Below are 19,347 nucleotides of genomic sequence, written 5' to 3' on the forward strand. Positions count from 1 at the left end.
TACCTTAATCCCCGGAGTTGGGACAAGAGCCTAATTATTGGTCTAAGGTCACTCCAACATTATGACTGGGCCCTCAGTGTGGCAGGCAATCGCTGTCACTGTCCCTGGCTGAGTCTGTTCCGGATCCTTCTCATCCCACCAGGGCCCGCTCCCTGGTAGATGGCTCCCACATCACCAAGAAGGCAAAGCATACGTAAACACTTTGGCCTTCTCTCCTCTCCAACCCAGAATCTTCCTGGATCTCCAGCCATTTTCTCTCCTTTCCCATGTTCTCCCACAAGGCAAGCCCTTCCTCCTGCGCAGGGCCAACTTCCCTGTTGTGTGTCCCCCATCCTCCCAACACACACTTCCCTTGCCTCCTTCCCCCTTCCTGTCAGACCCCCACCTCTGTCTTGCATCATTCACTTTTCTCCACTGGCCCCTTGTCTCCAGCATATAAACATGCTCAACTTTCTGTACTGTCGTTTAAAGTTCCTTCCAGGGTGCCTGGGAGGCTCAGCCGGTTAAACGGCTGCCTTCGGCTCAGGTCATGATCTCAGGGTCCTGGGATCAAGCCCCACGTCGGGCTCCCTGCTCAGTGGGGAGTCTGCTTCTCCCTCTACCCCTCCCCCTGCTTGTGATCTTGCTCTCTGACAAATAAATAAAATCTTAAAAAAAAAATTCCTTCCAAAGTTCACAGAAAAAGAAATCAAGATGGCTTTTAAACACACGAAAAACTCTGAAGGAAACTCCATCAGAGAAATGCAGTGTACTATCATGAGTTCTCATTTTTTCCACTTAGCTTGGTAAAGGTCAGAAAATTCAAGGCGGCCCAGCATTAGTGAAGAAATAGGGGACTGGCTTTGCAGTCCCTTGTTGGTGGGATAAATCGGCACGAATTCATGTTTGGAGGAAAACGTGACAATCTTTCTGAATTGAAGATGCACGTACTCACGTATGAGAGGTGTCCTGCTGGTTGCACTCGTGGTGGCCCCGGGCTGGAAACAGTCCTGATGCCCATCCGCAGAAGATGGGCCAATGCATCATGGCATGTTCTGCCTCGAGGACAAATGAATTCCGATTACGTGTGACTACATGCTAGACCCCAAAGAGAACTGTAGGATTCTCTCGGGACAAGTTTCAATACATGCAGAAATCTCCTCTGGTGCTGGAAGCCATGATCAGGGTTATCCTGGGGGGGTCTCGGTGGGGGGCCTCCTAGGATGCTGCTACTATTCTGTTTCTTGATCCAGGTGCCAGTGACATCAAATGTGTGCCTTGTGCAAATTCAGTGAGTGGTACCCTTACGTTTCCACGTTCTCCTGGATCCGTACTGTGCTTCACTGACGTTTACTGAAAGGAAAAAGGACAGAAAAGAAATGCAAGGGCAGTTAACCCAGCAACTCCAGTCGCAGGAGGTGATTCTGTAGGTGTCCTCGAACATGGGCAAACAATGCTTGGACATCACGTCCTGGCAAGCTGGACATAACCTGAACAGCCCGCTGATTTAACCAGGAGGAAAGTAAGCTCTGACACATTTGTATAATGGACCATTAGTTAACCCTTACAAAGCACGAGACTGATCTCTGTGAACGGAGAGGTAACACCCTCGAAGACACGTGGCGAAATCAGCAAGTGAGGTGCAGAAGGTGCACAGAACACGGTCCGCTGGGTAAGAGCACGTTTGCACAGAGACTCTGTCTGCAAAGTCACACGGGAAGGTGGTGGTGGTCTGCTCAGTGGCGGTTGTCCGTGTCCACAACCAGTCTGTCCACACTCCGTCTGAGAGTCTCAGTGATGTCTCTGAGTGAATGACTTTAACGGTCTGTAGTTTACAAACATGTCACTATTCCTCTGACTCCACGCGGGACCAGCATCCAGGGTGTGGCGGCAACCACAGCTTCGCGGGCATGTGTGAGAAGAAAGGCTTCATGGAGAAGCAGGATCTGGGTAGAGGTGAGGGAGAAATAAGGACGGACCAGCAGGAGCAAAGGCCTGTCGGTCTGTCCGTCCATAACACGGGCTAGGCAAGGGAAGGACGGGGCCTTATACTTGAAGAGCCCTGAGCCAGCCTGCTGTCCAAGTTTCCAGGGGTTCCTGCTGCCCAGGGAGCAGGCACAGAGCCTGATGTGGGAGAAGCTCACACACCACACTCACGGCCAGCAGCTGTCATCTCGTATGCGACAGAGACATGGCCAGCCACGTGACTTAGCCACACTGCCACGGCTGGGATTTGGCTCCAAGTCCGACTCCCAAACCCTGCACTTAGCATTCTGCTGAGCTGTCCTGCTGTATGGCAGTCAGGGAGGGCTTCGCTGAGGAGTCACGCAGTCCTACGGAGCCAAAGTGGAGAAGGGTTGCCATGTTCCATGTAGAAGGTACACCGTGTGCAAAGCAGAAGAGAATGACGTGACCTGACGTTGTCGGGGGGTGGGGTGTGGTTGCACGCACAGAGTTCTGTATTAGTGCAGTGGAGGGGGGACAGCAAGAGAATAAGGGATTGGGGGAACTGGTTGGCATGATGCAGGAAGCTCTGGCCCAGGCTGGTTATGCAGAGTCATGGACTCTTGCCTAAGGAGCGAGGTTCAGTCCTGTAGCTACTTGGCTTCCAGCTGAGAGTTTGCATACTGGCTTGGTACTGTCTCTCCTTCCAGAAGACCATTCTAGCAGTGAGATGAAGGGCGGATGGTAAGCAATGAGGCTGGAGGCAGGGAGACCTGCTGGGAGGCAGTGGAAACAACTCAGGTGACAGAGGACGGTGGCCTGGGCCGGGCACGAGTGGGTGATGAGAAGAAGCCAGCAATCTGAGAGAGAGTCAGGAAGAAGAAGGGCATGAAGTAATTGGCAAGAGGAACCAAGGGAAGGGTCCAAGTTGACTCTGCTCTCTGGGTGAAGTATCAGGGTATCTGGCGATGCCCTTCCCATAGATGAGAAATCCAGATTTGGGTAGACTGTGAGTTCAGTCTCAGGGACAGAGAATTAGAGGTGTCTGCAGGATGTCCAAGTTGGGGGGAGCGAGGGGTAGAAGGTGCTTGCCTTTATTCACTCCTTCAACCAATGGTTACAGTGTGCCTACGGTGAGTCCGGCACCAGGGGTTCGCAGGGACGCACACAAGCTCCCCAACCTAGGGAGGGGAAGCAATGAACAAAGAACTGAAGGAACAGAAAAGTGACAGGCCCTGAAATGTGCCAGAGTGGGCCTGAAGAAGAAATGGAGAGTAGTTGGTCAGCTTACCTCCCCCTACCCAAGCGGAGCAGAACTGTGAGGGGGATCAGCCGCCAGACCCCTGGGCCTCCCCTGCTGCCTTACCAGGAGGCCCTGCATGCTCTTGTGGCCTGTCCCTTGGGCCCAGGGCTTCTCTAGCTCAGAGCACAGCCCCCACAGTGCAAGCACGGATCCTCTACTTTCTCCTGCAGTTCGCTTTTAGGCCAAGGACTCCTCCCGGCGGCCTCTGCATCTCGGCTGCACCCACCCGTATCACAGCTCGGCAGCTGTGGGCCGTGTGGGCGCAGGAAGGGCTGCCCCACGCTGAGCTGCAGGCTGTAGGGGCACACGTAAAGACAGCCTGGCCCCTGATCGGCAAGAACTTAGAGCTGCAGAAGGGGGTAAACCACACCCAAGTAGAAGGGGGAAGAAAGATGCCAGTGGGTATCTCTCTCATTCAAGCCAGAGGAGTCCCAGAGGGGGTGACGCTTACACGGGGTTGGGAAGAATGGAGGGTGTCAGCAGGCACCTTTCAGATCTTGGTTCACCCTACCTCCACTTAAAAGAGTGGAAACTGGGGCCCAGAGGTGCCTGGGAAGGGGCGTCAAAGGCGGACCCACGTCTAGAAGCTTGGGTTCTGGGTGCCTGCAGAAAGGAGCCACAGATGCAGAAATGTCACCTGGAGCCAGCCAGCTTTCAAAACTTCTCCCCATGGGGGAAGCACTCCTAGGAGCCAACCGGAGATAAATTAAAAACAAAAACAAGCAAGCAAAACCTGGTGGGTTCCCTCTACGGGACGAATTCTCTCCATGGGGGCCTGCACTTGGGCAGGGCGCGGGCGGGACCCCTTTAAGCACGACCCCCCCTCCCCCGCCAGTCCTGCCCAGGGGCTTCCCCGGCCCCATCTGCACCGCCCTTCCCTCTGGCCGCAGCCGCCGCTGCCGCCGGGACCTTTCCCCTACTTTCCAGGGCCCCCCCAGGCCCCGCCCCTCACTCAGACCAAAACACGTGCCGCATCCCGCCCTGCCAGATCACGCCGCGGCCAGGCTCCGATCACGCGGCTCCCCGCGGCGCCCATTGGCCGGCGGCGCAAAGACCGGTCGCGGATTGGCTGGCGGGCGTCCGGCCCCGCCCCGGCGGGGCGCGGTGTATTTTGGTTTGCCTTCGCGCCACGCCCCCCCCGGCCGCTCCCTCCGCGGCCGCCCCGCCCCTCCCGCACCGCGAGGGCCGCGCCGGGGCAGAGCGGCGCGGGCGGGCGGAGGCTCCCGCCGGCTGCAGGGACTCCGGGTCGCCGCCTCCCGCGGCGCAGGTGCGGGTGCAGCCGTGCCCGAGCTCCCGCCCCGCAGCTGCTTTGTTGCCTCCGGGCCGCCGGCACCATGCACACTCCGGGCTCCGTGGGCCCGGGCGACGCGCGTGCGGTGAGTGGACGCCCATCTGAGCGAGGGGCGAGGCGGGGACGTGCCGCCTGTGCGGGTCCTGGGCGCGGAGGAGGGCGGAAATGCACGGGGCTTTGCCGCGGCCGCACGGTTAGGGGCGCAGGGGGACCCCGGAACTGGCAGGGCCAGGGGACGCGCCCGGCCCCCCGGGGGCGTGTGCCCCGCGCCGCCCTGCGCGTAGCTTTGTCTGGCGTTTCCGCAGCGGCCGCCGGCTCCCGGCGCGGGGCTATTTCCAGCCATGACGTCACCAGGCCGTGTGAGGAGGAGGCCGTTGGGCGGGGCGCGGCTGGCGGGAACGCGACTTGCGGGCGGCAGGGGTGCGGCAAGCGGGCGGTGGAAAGGGAGGGGGCGGGGCAAGAGCTGGCGGGAAGGTGGCACGCGGGGGGGCGGGGTGGGGGGTGGGGCAAAAGCTGGCGGGAAGGCCCTGCGGGGAGGGGGCGGGACAAAGCTGGCGGGAAGGCCACGCGCGGTGGGTGGAGGCAGGGGGTGGGGCAGAGCTGGGAGGAAGGCCTTATGTAGGGGGCGGGGCAAAGCTGGAAAGGGGGCGGGGCAAAGGGGGTGGGGCGGGGCACGGTTGGCGGGAAGGCGCACGCGGGGGTGGGTGCGGGGGGGGGCGAGGTAGGGCGCTGTTCTTAGCCGTGGCCCCTTGGTGTCGGGGCCTGAGGGCCACGGGGAGTTAGTTGGCTGGCTAACCTAGGACTTTGGTCGTCGAGACTGGAGGACCCCGAGGGCCTGAGAGAGAGGTGTGGGAGCCCTGCGCGCCTCCGGACCTCCCGCCCATGGCGGCAGAGCGAGCAGGAGGCAGCCCCACGTCTGTGACCTCAGGGTTCCGGGGCCCGGGCTGCGGACGAAGCTGGGCCAGAGTGGCGCTTGCAAAGGCAGCCGCCTTACCAGCGTGCCCTGCGGGGGGGACCTGACGCGACAGAGGGGTTTGACGCTCGCTGGGGCAAACCAAGTGGAAACATGTATCTTTATAGATGTAAAGGGTCTTTGGGAAGGGATGAGTTGACTCCAGTCACTTCTCTTCCCACCCTCCCCCCCCCCGCCCCCGAAAAAGACCGGTGTGACACACAGGACGGACATCTGTTTCTTGGGCCGGCTAGATCTTTTAAAATTATTCTTCTTATCTCCTGACTGCGCAGTAAGGAGTGACTTGAGTGTTCCAGAGTCTGAGGAACAAGGCTCAGCCAGCGTGGGCCCCCCCTTCCTGGCACCCATGGAGTTGAGCCACTGGAAAGTTCTGCCCATGGTGATGCCCTGACTTGAGAAGGCTGTGCTGAGTGCTTCAGAGAGTTGCCAGCAATGCATCTGCAGGGACACTCTTCTGCTGGCTTTGCCAACTCTGAAGAGCCATGTGTCCTCTCAGCCAACTGAAGGCTTAGAGTGGTGTCCGTTTCTCCTGGCTGGACAGTGTCACACTGGCCACTTTGGCTCACACCTCCGGGATTAAAGTCTTGCGAATCATTACCGAAGGAAAACACGAACTTAACTTTTCTTAAGAATCAGTGTTTTCCCGTGGAAACTGCTGGCCAGCCAAGTCCAGTCGTCTTCATTCTTCAGAACATTGGCTTAAAAGTGAAATTGTCGTCAGTGTTCTGTTGATATATTTTCCTAGAATACAGAGCGCGTTGTGTGTCGAGTATGGTGTGTTACGTGCATGGTGCAGGCGCCTGGTGTACGTACCCATGTGCCCATCAGAGTTGCCCTCTCTTTGTCCCCTGGACTGAGACGCCATTGTCTTGTGTCGCCTTTAGGTTGACATCATGGACATCTGTGAGTCGATCCTGGAGAGGAAGAGGCATGATAGCGAAAGGTCTACCTGCAGCATCTTAGAGCAGAATGACATCGAAGCCGTTGAGGCTCTTGTTTGCATGAGCTCCTGGGGTCAAAGGTCCCAGAAAGGTGACCTATTAAAGATAAGACCCCTCACCCCTGTCTCTGACCCTGGGGATGTCACCAGCACGGTGCATGTGGACGCAGCCACATCTGAGCTACCAAAGGACTTCGACTCTTTATCGACTCTGGTAAGAAGTGGGGAGAAGAGCGTTTTTTGTAATGACTAGAGTATGTTAAATAAATGTGCTGAAGGACTTGTGGGTAGATTGATTGGGATGCTGGTAGGCCAAGTGCATAACCTCCTCTTGGGTGGGTCCTAAGGGTGAAAACTTCTCTTACTTCTCGAAAATCTGCTCTTTCCATTAATAGATTATAGCTTGCAGCCACAGGGTTAAAATGTTCATAGGAGGAAACCTGCAGATTGATGCGAGAAAGTCAAATGTACTGGCTTCCGTGGGGAGTTGCAGGGTGGGGGCTTAGCTTCCCCCAGAGGACCCAGTGTGGAATCAGGGTGCCCGGGTGGCAGCTAGAAGCAGTCTGCGCTTTGGCACCAGCCTTCGTTAGCGAGGTGGAAATGCCGGCCCCTCCCTCCCCAGAGCAGCCCGTTTCTTACTTGCGTGAGCTGAGGGCAGCCAAGCACGGTTTTTGGTTTTGTTTTCTTAACTTGCTAGGGAAGTGCTGGGAGAGATTACTTCTCAGCTTGGAGAAACTGAGAATGGGCTAACAGATGTGCAAAGTAGAATCTGATTATCTTGGGTTGGAAGCTGGCACTGGGGAGAGTGTGGAAAGCAGACTTGGGAAGAGGGAAGAGAAGGAACTCGTGGGCAGTGGAGAGAATTGTACAAATAATGGGCCAGAAGCACCTCACAGAGCTACTTGGCATTGAGCTCCCCCACAGGGGGGCTGACAGTAAGTGGGAGCTGTTGGGTACTGCGGAGAGGCTTGGTTCAGTCAGAGCCACTGGTTAGAGCGTAGCCTCTGGGAGAGCATTCCGACAGGTTTTCACCTGGCATCCACTAGGCACTGGGTAAGTGTGTGTTAAATGATTAGCACTGGGATTAAAAAAAAAAAAGATTTGAGAATCAAAAACTATTGTGAAAAGCTCTTATTTTGAATGTAAATTTGCTTTCTCATTTGTGGTCCTAATACTTAAAGTGCTCGTTTCGGTGGCTTTGCAAGCCCACAGGTGGCACTGACGTTCTTAAAACTAAGCAAATGGGTTGGTTTGGGAGAGCTCAGGAAATGGGGAGAAGCCTACAAAGTAAAATACTTCATCTAGTATTGAAATTCACTGGATGCTGTTGTGAGCAGGCTTAGACGAGTCTTTCCTAGATACTTTTTCTTTTTTTTTAAGATTTATTTATTTATTTATTTGAGAGAGAGAGTGAGAGAGAGAAAGAGCACAAGAGGGGGGAGCGGGAGAGGGAGAAGCAGACTCCCTGCTGAGCAGGGAGCCCGATGCGGGACTCGATCCCGGGACTCCAGGATCATGACCTGAGCCGAAGGCAGTCGCTTAACCAACTGAGCCACCCAGGTGCCCTTTCATAGATACTTTTTAAAAGGCATTTGGGGCATGGTGATCAAAGTAAGTCCCTTTTAAAATTTAACCACAACAACCTTTTCACACAGGAATTTTTTTTTTTTTTTTTAAGTGCATGACTCCTCCTCAGAGCCCTGATCTTGTGGAGCCATCGACAGGGACACTTGTTCCTTCTCAAGTAACTGATTCCAAAGCATGCATGGTCACGGCCATCCACCCAGCCTCCGCTGGGGCCGCCAAAGTGCTAAGCAGGAAGGCGGAGAGGGGCCTTCCTGGTTCGAAGCCAGAGCCACCGGAGCCAGCCCCCAGCCCCCCCTGCAGGCCCATGGTGACAAGTGTCATCCGCCACACTGGGGGGGAATCCTGCTCCTGGCCACATTCCTACTGCCCAGATTCAAGAATGCCAACTTCCCGTTAACAGAGGAGAAGCACAGATTTTGGGACATACTGAAGCTTTGCTGGACACACAACTCACAGATAATCTACTGACCACTAACTCAGTGTCGTGTCAGCCTTGCTTGCACAAGTCTGGTGGCCTGATCCCCATTGACAAAGGCCAGCAGGCAGCGTGGCCTGTTGCACTTCAAACCTGCTTACCAAAGAATTATGAAAGTGACTTGCCAAGGAAAGCCACCCCTCTGATTTCTGTCCCTGTCCCCAGTTCTCCTGTCTTTTGCCAAATGGTCCCTGTGACTGGACAGAGTGGCATGTTACCAGCTTTTTTGAGGCCTCCTCCCCAAGGGTCTGCAGGGACTGTCAAACCCATCCTGCCCCATGCTGCTCCCGTGCCCCAGCCTGTGTTCGTGGGACCGCCTGTGCCTCAGGGAGCTGTGATGCTGGTCCTGCCCCAGGCGACCCTCCCCCAGCCTGCCACCTCTTCATCCAGTGTCGTGGCTGTGGGCAATACCAAGTTCTTGCCCCTTGCGCCTGCCCCCGTCTTCATTGCCTCCGGTCAAAACTGTGCCCCTCAGGTAGACTTTTCCCGAAGGAGAAATTATGTTTGCAACTTCCCAGGCTGCCGGAAAACCTACTTCAAAAGTTCCCACCTCAAGGCTCACCTTCGCACCCACACAGGTGAGTACTAAGGCAGGTAGGCCATTAGAACTGCAGAGCCTGTGTTGAAGAGACACACGCTAAGCCTTCCTGGAGTGGGAGGGAAACATGAGAAGCACTGGAAAAGGTGGAAAGTGGGCAGTTTTTCTTTGGTTCTGAAAAGCCTTCATAGTCTTGTAGGGATTGGGATTAACATTAGTACAACCGTCATTGGTTTTTCTAGAACATGCCATCTGCTCATCCCAGTAGATAAAATGTAGTATAGTTCTAGGATTGTGGTCCCTTTGATAGATTTTTAGGGTGATGCTCATGTTGCCCCTTTTTCTTTACATTGCAGTAGACTCCTCAGTCTGCGTTTTAGAAAATGTGCATTTCACATTCAATAAACATCAATGTAACTTATTTTGGTTTACTGTGGGGAGAGGTCTGTAAAGTGTGGAGAAGTTTGAATTCGAAAATACGTGAACTTTAAGGGGATGTAGTTTTCTTATGTTGGGAATATACAGTTTTGAATTCAGAAGGAGAAGTCGTACAAGAAACTATAATGACTTGGTGATACCTTTTTTATCTCATCAGCCTGGCCCAAGAGAATTTTTGGCAATGTTAGAAATATTCTCTGTCCAGTTAAGGTAGCTGCTAGCTGTATGCTTAAAATGTGGACAGTGTGACTGAGGGAGTAAATTGTTCATTCTCATTGAGTTTACCTTCACATAGCTACATGGGGCTGGTGGCTACCATGTTTAACGGAGGTCTGGTAGAGCTGCTGCTTTAGTAGAATAGTTCAGATGTTCTGTGGCACTCTTGGTCTTTGAGTTAGTGTTCTGCTGTTTTGTTTTGAAGGCTCCTATGGTTAAATAGTGTGTTAAACTCACCTTCGAGAGGTTCACACACATACGTGAACTGGATGTTCACTGGATGAAGAGGTGGCTTATACGTGAGTATAAGCACAGTGACAGGTTGCACGGAGTCTGCAGTGAGGATGTGTTGCATAAACTCTGTGATCATGGAACCCCCTTCCGCCAAGATGTCTGCCAACGGCCTGTAGGACAGCAGTGAGTTGTGGAATACAGTGCAGGAAGGGCTGAACTGGAAGGAGTTACTATTGTATTGTCTTCCAAAATGCATTTCAGATTGGTGGTTATAGTTCATTATAGGTCTAATCATGGTGGCTCCCACTCAACGAATGGAATCGAGTCTAACAGATAGTCACAGATGTATCGAAGCAAGTGGGTGCCTCCAAGGGGTTGTACTTTTTTTTTTTTTTTAAGATTTTATGTATTTATTTTGTGGCGGGGGGGAATGCCTGCATGGGCTCAAGAGCGCGCACACAAGTTGGGGGGAGAGGCAGAAGGAGAAGTAGACTCCCCACTGAGCAGGGAGCCCGAGCCAAAGGCAGATGCTTAACCAACTGAGCCACCCAGGTGCCCCTAAGGGGCTCTACTTTTGAGGGAAGGAATGATTCCTTTCAAGAATCTTCCCCCTACCCGAAGCTATAACAATGAGAGATTATTTTTATTTAAAAATATCTTTGGAGGAGCACCCGGGTGGTGCAGTCTGTTGGGTATCGAGCTCTTGGTTTCGGCTTGGGTCATAATCTTGGGGTTGTGGGATCGAGCCCTGTGCGAGGCTCCACACTCAGAGTCTGCTTGAGACTATGTCTGTCCCTCCCCCCTTCACGCTTGCGCATGCTCGCTCTCTTTCTCAAATGGGTAAATCTTAAAAAAAAATCTTTTGAAATGTGAGATGAGTCTGATATCTTTGGGCCCTGACATATATCTTAGGTGTGGCAACAAAAAAATGGAGGATTTCCTGGCTTTTGAATAACTCAACACCAGAATAACAGGATACTACTTTCTTAGATTTTGATGAACAAAATTTCAAAACGACATGAATTAACCAGCTTGGGTAAGATGCTGAGTGTTTACATTTTCTTTGATGTGTGTTTTCTCCCCTCTTAGGAGAGAAGCCTTTTAACTGTAACTGGGATGGCTGTGATAAAAAATTTGCTCGTTCTGATGAACTCTCTCGCCACCGCAGAACTCACACTGGGGAGAAGAAGTTTGTGTGCCCCGTGTGTGATCGGCGTTTCATGCGCAGTGACCACCTGACAAAGCATGCCCGGCGCCACATGACTACCAAGAAGATCCCTGGCTGGCAGGCAGAGGTTGGCAAACTGAACAGAATCGCCTCAGCAGAGAGACCCGGGAGCCCACTTGTGAGCATGCCGGCCTCTGCATGAAAGGTCAGCCAGGGACTTGCCCATGCAAAGCATTTTTCAGGAATGGAACTGATGGTTTTCTCTCCCCAAAAAAAAAAAGAAAAATTGTTTTAGGGAGTAGGAGAAAGTGGGGAGCTGGTTCTGATGAAAGTATGTTAACTTTTCCTTTTTGGTTGGGACCCTGTTCAAAATCTTGTAGTTTCAGAAGTTTTTTTGAGGAAATGGAAGAAAATTTGATCATCTGAATCACCAGCATTCAAACCGACATTTCGGCAATAAAGTTTACAAAATCTGGATTTTTACAACCTTTCTATTCATGTTTTGTAGAACTGAGACAGGGTACTAATTTTTATACTGTTTTTTATTAAAGTATTTATATTGTTGGTGTTCAAATCACCAATTTCTAGATAGGTGATTTTACAGTCTTCTTTTCAGTGTTCAACAATGGTTTTCATAATAACTCTACATTTAGTAAATTTGGCACATTATTCAGCCACAAAAAAAAAAACAAAACAAAAAAACAAAACTGCAAGTCTGTCATCAGGGCTTTTAGATCTAAGAATTTTTTAGAACCAGAACTAGTTGAATAGAGGCTTCTTAAATGGGGCGGTGGGGGGTGGGGAGAGAAGAACTTGCATTTAGCTTTTTCATAGCATTTTCAAGAGAAATTCCAGGCAACAATTCCTTTAAGGCTGTAGCCCAAGGAATTAAAATTTTGGTTAAGTAGAACTAGTCATTTACCTGTGTCCATGGTGTGACTTGTAAAGAATGTACCGCAGAGGATGTTTAAAATACCTGATAGATACCCAGTGAACAGTGAGCTGTAGGATCTGAGTGTCTGTGTCTTTGGGGGCCATTGCTCTGCTGAGAGCAACCTAGCTCAGTTTCCTGTTTGTACCTCAAACACCAAAAAAAGATAACGTAAGCACTCAAACCCAGCCACTTTGTTAATTGTCTGTTGACTTCTTTTGCTGTGGCCTTATAGTATTTTGTGAGTAGAAGAACTTCTTAGAGAAGAAGAAAAAGTCCTTATTAGTTGGAGGAACTTTCCACCAAAGTACAGTTTATCTGAGGTGAAGTGTACATGCAAACAGTCCAGCTCCAATATTCTGATTCCCCTAATTATTAAATATTAAGAACTGCAGGAAATGCAAGTTGGACTTAAGGCAGTAATACCACTGTGCTTTCTTTTCATTCATTTTACTTGAAGGGAGTTGATCTAACTGAATTACTTGGAATGGGGTGTTTTGCAGTGTGCTTGGAAAATAGACCCATGGCACCACTTTGAATCCGTGTGATCTCAGGTCCTAATTCTCCAGAGACGGCGGCGCTGGGGTCCGGGAAGCCACTGAGCTTGCTTGTGCTGGGTGGCGTCGGGAATCCAGGCGACACGATGCATGCAAGGAACATAGGAATGTTACGCTGCTTTGTGAGCCTGGGGATGGGTATTTTTTGTGTGTATGTATGCCATGTGTATTTAGATTTTTGTCTTTGTCTCTTTGTTACTGGCATTTACTTTTATTAAAATGATGGTATGGTGAAATACTGATTAAATATGATTAGGTTTTATGTTTGGGTCCTCTAGTCTGATAATCGTCACCTGGTCAGTCACTGGATGTTACTTGATACCCAGTAAGTTGCCCTTTGGTATCAACTGCTCAGTGACCTACACATCCGAGTGCTGGCTGTATGTTTAGGTGGCGTTCATATTTTTGGACCCTTCATAGTTGAGTATTCCTGCAGCTCATGAGACAATACTGTTGCAAGAGAACCGTAATTAAATGTATATAGCTCATGCTTCCCCACCACCCAGTCTCTTCTCCCGCTTCCATCTTAAATCAACATAAACATTTCTGACTATGTATATGCCGTTAAGTGGCATTAAATTTGGATATTTTTCTTAATTATGCAAAATACTGGAAGTCCGACTCATGTTCTGGTGGATAATACAGGTCTTTGAGTATTGGATTACTTGTCACATTAAAGTTTATTCTCTGAGCAGTGTCGTTTCTAAAGAATAGATGGGTTAAAATGGTCTTGATTTATACTTCCATTTCCTGATTAGATTTAGAAATACCTTCTGTAAACGACATTTTTTCTGCCCCCCTCTGTTTGTTGACTGAAAGACTGTAAGTTGGGAGAGTGTCCATCTGAAAAACACTCTCCTGAGAACCAGAAACCCTGGGGTTCTCAGCGTGGAGGCCCCCGGCCGGCGGCTCTGGGCGTCGGGAGCGGAGCGCGCCGCGGCCTCCCCCGGTGCACTTTATTGCTGAGCAATTTTGCTTGATCTTTTTTTGACTTTGAGCCTTTTTAAGTAGTTTCAGTAATAAAATTTAAAATGTTTTGGAATTATGTTTTATGTAACAGACTTGGACTTATTATTTAAATGAATATGTGTGATGTGACTTTTTTCTTTGAATCCTATAAAACTTTTTTGATTTGCAAACCGGACTCGCGTCCTGCGTTATGAGGCTGCTTCAGAATGTACCCGTATCTTTTCAGCAGAGTCTACAAAACTTATTGTATGTTGGCCCTGCCTAACCCTCCTCTCTGTTTTCTGGGCTTCTGTTCAGCTCCCAGGTGCCCTTTAGATTCCTTGGAGGATTCTTTAGGAAAGAAGTGTGTGCGGAGGCCGCGTCTGTGTGGGCTCTCTGACGCCGCTCTGGTTCCGACAGGGTGGGACCGCGGGCTGGGGGACCTGTGACAGGAGGCCGGGTGAGAGGGAGTCTCTTCCCTCCCTCCTTCCCCCTCCAGCCCAGGCGGTACAGGTGTGTCGCTGAGCCATGGTCTTCACTCCTGCTCTTGGGGTATGTCTCCCGAACCTCCTGCGGCGGGGGCTCTGCATCCACACCTCCCTGAAGGAGCTGAGATCTGCGTGAGTTCACGCCTCCGTCGTCATGCTTGTGTGTCAGCAGCCTTGGACAGAGCTGATCGCCCCCCACAGGCCACACTCTCCCGCTTTCCTGGTCCTGCACTGTCTGCTCTTGGCTGGGGCCCCTCCTCTCCCTGACCCTTTTTCTACTCCCCTCACAACCACGGTGATCGTTTCCAGTCTCGGGCCTTAGATAGAAATAACCTCTGTACCGTGGAGACTCCGTGTGTGTATCTGTCCTTTGCACCTCTAACCTGAGCCTCCGAGTCCCCCTTCCAGCTGTCTACTTGACGTGTGTCCAGTCGGCATCTCAGACTTAACCAAGCTCGTCATCTTCTCTCCCATGCTCACTTTTCTCACGGTTAAGCCCACTGTCTTGAAAAAGAACAGGGAGTCCATCCTTCCAGCCTTCAGGTGTAAAACCTTGGAGTCACCTGCACTCCTTTCTCACTTCACACGCAATCTGTCGCAGTCCCGCTGACTCCCCGCCTTCCGAAGCTGGGCCCCCTGGGATGTGATTCAATAGGCCACACTGCTCCTGGTCATATGGGCGCGCAGGCGGCGGGCTGGGGGTGAGGGGTTGGTAAATAAACGATCATAATGCGCTCTGCATTCAGCAGTCCACCCAGGAAAGTCTCTCCGACTCCGAACACCTTTGTTTCTCGGGGACAGCCACAAGCGCGGTGCCTTGAGCTGTGTGAATTTGTACTTGCTGCCCTTCCTCTGTTCCCAGGGTTCTAGCTGCTGCCTGACTGTAACATCCACCGTCCCTGTGCTTTCCACCTGCCTCTTGGTTGAGGGACTTTCACAGTGAGGAACTTGAGACATTTTCCTGATGGCTGGGCCCCCTCCTGGGAGAAAGCCCAGGCACCAGGACTCCCTACCCTAGAGGAGTGAGACACAGTCCCCTCTAAGTTAGGAGGGTTGGCTCCCAAAGGCTCCTCGCCGCTCCCTAAGAAGCTTAGTGCCTTCCAGAATTGTCCTGAGCTGGCTCTGCAGACAGGCTGCTTCTCCCCAGGATGTCTTGCTGATCTCAGAGGAAAAGTGGCCAACAAACAAGATGATAAAGAAGAAACAGGATGCCACAAGTCAAGTGCTGGGAGATGCACGTGTAGTGAGGTGACAATCATCCTGTGATGGTGCTCGTGCTTGCTCAGCTCTCAGCAGGCCGTTCTGATGGCAGCCTCCGGGGGGCCTTCCCAGGGCACCCCTTTCCTGGGCTCCTTCAAGACTAGAGGTTTGGTCTTTAAGACTAAAACTTGTCATATTTCATTGGATTTTATTGCAAATCTAATTTACCTGCTAAAATGTAAGGTCCCGCATGCCAGAGATCATATCGCATCCACCTGCCCCCCATCCACCCTCCCATCCACCCCCCCACCCATCCATCTCCTCCCCATCCATCCATTCAAACCCCGTCCGTCCATTTATCCACCATCCAACAGCATGTAACAAACTCCTGTCATGTTGGAGCAGAAACCCAGAGATGAGTCATTCTAGTTTCTGCCCCCAAGGAGCTCGTAGTCCTGCAGGTAAGATGTGAAAACACATGAACGTATTGAGCCGAAAACAGGTAAAAGAAGATAGAGGGCCAGGGAGCACCAGGCAGTGAGTGGCTGATCGCTGTGCCACTGGAAGAGTCTTCTGGAAGAACATCTGAACTAAAGGTGAAGGGAAGGTTTTCCAGGCCCTGGACCGGAACAGCAAGCAGCAGGCGCAGGACAACGATGCTGACGTTCCCCCCCCGCCCGCCCCTCCCAGGCTGTAGGTGCCAGAGGTGGGGTGTGAGGGCGCCGGTGGGAGAGGAGGGGGCGATGCTGGGGAGGTGGCCTCGCGTCTTCCCTCAGGGCCAGGCAAGCATCGCAGAGGGAGCCCCAGGGCGGGAGTAGGGAAGCGGCCCACACCCGCTGCGGACTCACCTGGATTCTGGGGAGGGATGTGGGGAAGATGTGGGTCTGTGCCCCTTCTCCCCCTTTCCTGAACCTCCCTTTCATGCCAACAGCCTACCACCTCTCCTGGCTGAATTCACTGCCCAGCCTTATTTCACGTACCTTGTCACGGTAATCACACCTTGTCCCCCTCCATGGACTGTGGGTTCCCTGAGGACAGGGATGGCAGCCCTTCCTTGTGGCTGGTCTGTGTCCCTGAAGCCCAGCATCCTGGAAGCCACAGGCGACTCCCTCGGTGTTTGTTAAACGGGGCAAATTCATGCTCCGTGCTCGGGTCAGCCTGCTCTGGCGGAGGAACTGGAGGGGTGAGGCCGGGGCTGGAGTTCAGTCAGGACACTGCCGACTCGCAGACACAGGAAGAATGCTGGGAAACAGACTGGCTTTGAGCGGCAAAGGCTGTGAGGTCTCACCGGGGGAAGGGGGGAGGTGGGCAGTCCTGTCTCCCCGTGTCCTGTCTGAGGGCGCGCGTGCAGAGGGGTGGATGGCCCTGGGCGGGGGCCGCACAGAAGAGAGCGGCCTTCTTTTCTTTTCTTGTTTCTAAAGATTTATTTCTTTATGGGGGGGGATGGGGCAGAGGGAGAGAACAAATCCTGAAGCAGACTCTGCTGAGCACAGAGCCTGACACGAGGCTTGATCCCAGGACCCCAAGATCATGACCTGAGCCGAAATCAAGAGTCAGATGCTGATTGGACTGAGCCATCCAGGCGCCCCGAGCAGCCTTCTTTTCCACGAAGGGGTCTGATAGGCCCTGGAGTCCCTGCAGGCTGCACTGGTGGGTAGTGTTGATTTGGCCTGAGGCAGGCGGACTCCATCTAGCCATGTGCTGCTGAAAGATACTCTGCCCTTCTAAGCTTTAATTTCCTTACTTATGAAATAAGGCCTAAGTAAAGACAAGAGGCAATGCACCTTGCTCAGTGTCTGGCACTTTTATTTTGCATGTAGAAGAAAACCTTAGCACGGACACCTGGATGGTGCAGTCGGTTAAGTGTCCGACTCTTGATCTCAGCTCAGGTCTCGATCTCAGGGTCGTGAGTTCAAGCCCTGCATTGGGCTCCACGGTGGGAGTGGAGCCTACTTAAAACAAACAAAAAACCTTACTTGTTTCCTACCCAAAGGAGCCAGGGCTCCTTGCAGCGTAGCTGTTTGGGGGGACACAGAAACATCCAGACAGTATCCTCGTGTCACCAGCTGCCTTCAACAATGTCAGGGACTGTGCGAAACAGCAAAGAAGTCATTCCAAGGGACTGCCACGGGCCGACTTGTGACAGTGTGAACATCAAAATCATAGAAATATGAATTCACTTCCACCCAAGATGGAGTAACAAGAACGGAATACACCTCACATCTGAAATAGCAAGGGAGGGGCGCCTGGGTGGCTCAGTCGGCTGAGCGTCCAACTCTTGGTTTCTGCATGGGTTGTGATCTGGGGGTGGTGAGAGTGAACCCCGAGTTGGGCTCTGTGCTCAGTGTGGAGTCTGCTTGCGATTCTCTCCCTCAGCCCCTCCCACTTGTGCTCTCTCTCTCTCTCTCAAATAAATAAATCTTAAAATAGCAAGGGAAAACCCACCCAGATAAAATCGCGATCCCAGCGTTTTCAAAGGACCTGGACCATAGAGAGACCCCTGAGAGACAGGAAATGAGTGGGTGAGCCCCGCGATTGCCCCCGTTGGCTGCCTCGAGGAAGTTTCCAGGCTGCCGTGGAGGGAGGGGAAACCAGGCCGGCCCCAGGGGAGTCCCTGAGTTGAGGAGATGGCACTGAGGGTCCAGGGACACTAAGGAGGTGAGGGGTCAAAGGACAGAGTGCCGAGGAAGAGAGGACAGCGAGAGAATGCTGGCGATCCGCCAAGGGCGCCCCTGAGCGATCGGCGCGCCCACCGGCCTGGAGCGTGGCCGCACCCGAAACCGAAGGCAACTGTGCGCACGTGGGCGTGTGTCCATTTTCCAGGCTGCGGAGCTGCCACTTTTATCAGTTCCTCAAAGGGTGACTCCGCATGGCTAGATCCGTGCTCTTGAGGATAAGGCTTCTCGGAGAGAGCACGAAGGGTGCACGGAGGGGGCAGGACATGGGCTGGGCCTGGGGCTCAGGGTGCGGGAGTCCCCAGCCCCATGCCCAGCTGGCTCGATGTCCCAACCCAGGGAGACGGCTGTGTGTGTGAGCCCGGGGGGCCGTGACACGGCTGCCCAGGCCAGTGACGACACGGCTGGGGGAAGCTCTGAAACATTAATACAGGGAACACCAGGAAAATGCGGAGTTCCTGCTGGTAAGCGGAGTGGGGCTCGAAGCCGTGGGTCCTCACTTGTAACCTCAGGGGCGTCCCTGAGGAAGAGTTGTGCCTCTTGGTACACCAAACCCCCCAAGCCCAGGCCCAGCCGGCCGCCTGTGGAGCACAGACCAGCCCCTCCACCTACACTGAGCGGCCCAACCTCACGACCAAGTGCCCACCTGTTACCTGCATGGGCTTTGCAGTGACAGAGCTCCCCGCGCCAGCCATTCACCGGTCAGGCCTCCCAGGCACCGTGGGCAGCAGGAAGGACAAGCGCCATCTGCCGCCTGGATAGATGAGGACACTAAGATCCCCAGATCACTTGCTGGAAAGTGAGGCCAAGACTGGAGTCCGGGCCTCCTCCCTGCCCGCGGGGCTCTCCCAGTCCCCGCGCTCCCAGCTCTTGCAGCCGAGACAAGCTGATGGGCCTCCTCAGGCAGCCTGGCTACTTCCTACCCCACGTTTTCCAAGGGCGGGGGAGGGAGCAGTGTGGACTGCAGGACCCAGGCCCCAGCGGCTCCCCGCCCCTCATCTGAGCTTGCAGGGGCCTTGGCTCATTCCCGTCACATCTGTCTTTTATACCCCCAGGGCCTAGCACATAAGGTCGTGTTATTTCTATTTTCCGCTCAGATTCTCTCCTGTCAGACTCATAAGAAACCCAGCCCTTCCCTCTGCGGTTCCTCCTCTTTCGCTACAAATTGTGCTAAACCTCTTGGGGCTTAGCGAGCCCGAATGGGGATCTTTCCAACCGCAGCTCCCCGGGGGCTGAGCCGGGAAGTCCTGACCGAAGCTGCTTCTGTGATGCTTGCTGCCAAGTGGTGTCACTGTTGACCCCTGGCCACAGACCCCTGACGTGGGCAGAAGCCTGGGTCTTGGAAGGACAGCCCTGTGCCCGAGGCGCCGCAAGAAACCACACTCGCTTCTGTGTGGCCACACCCAGACACCGCTCCATGGGGCGTCCGTCAGAGGGTCACCTCCTGAAGACTTAAAATAAG

At 53.2% G+C, this 19,347-nt stretch overlaps 1 protein-coding gene across 1 annotated transcript; it reads left to right on the plus strand.

The window, feature by feature from the left end:
- Positions 1 to 4,395: 4,395 nt before the first annotated feature.
- Positions 4,396 to 11,354, plus strand: KLF11 (Kruppel like factor 11). The gene is given in 5 exon segments (XM_035000569.1): positions 4,396 to 4,602; positions 6,375 to 6,644; positions 8,109 to 8,348; positions 8,350 to 9,070; positions 11,008 to 11,354. Coding segments are annotated over 5 exon segments (1,554 nt in total). The 5' UTR covers positions 4,396 to 4,560; the 3' UTR covers positions 11,289 to 11,354.
- Positions 11,355 to 19,347: the final 7,993 nt, after the last annotated feature.

Source organism: Mirounga leonina, unplaced genomic scaffold (assembly GCF_011800145.1).
Source record: "Mirounga leonina isolate KUSES-001 unplaced genomic scaffold, KU_Mleo_1.0 Mir_125, whole genome shotgun sequence".
Taxonomy (NCBI): domain Eukaryota; kingdom Metazoa; phylum Chordata; class Mammalia; order Carnivora; family Phocidae; genus Mirounga; species Mirounga leonina.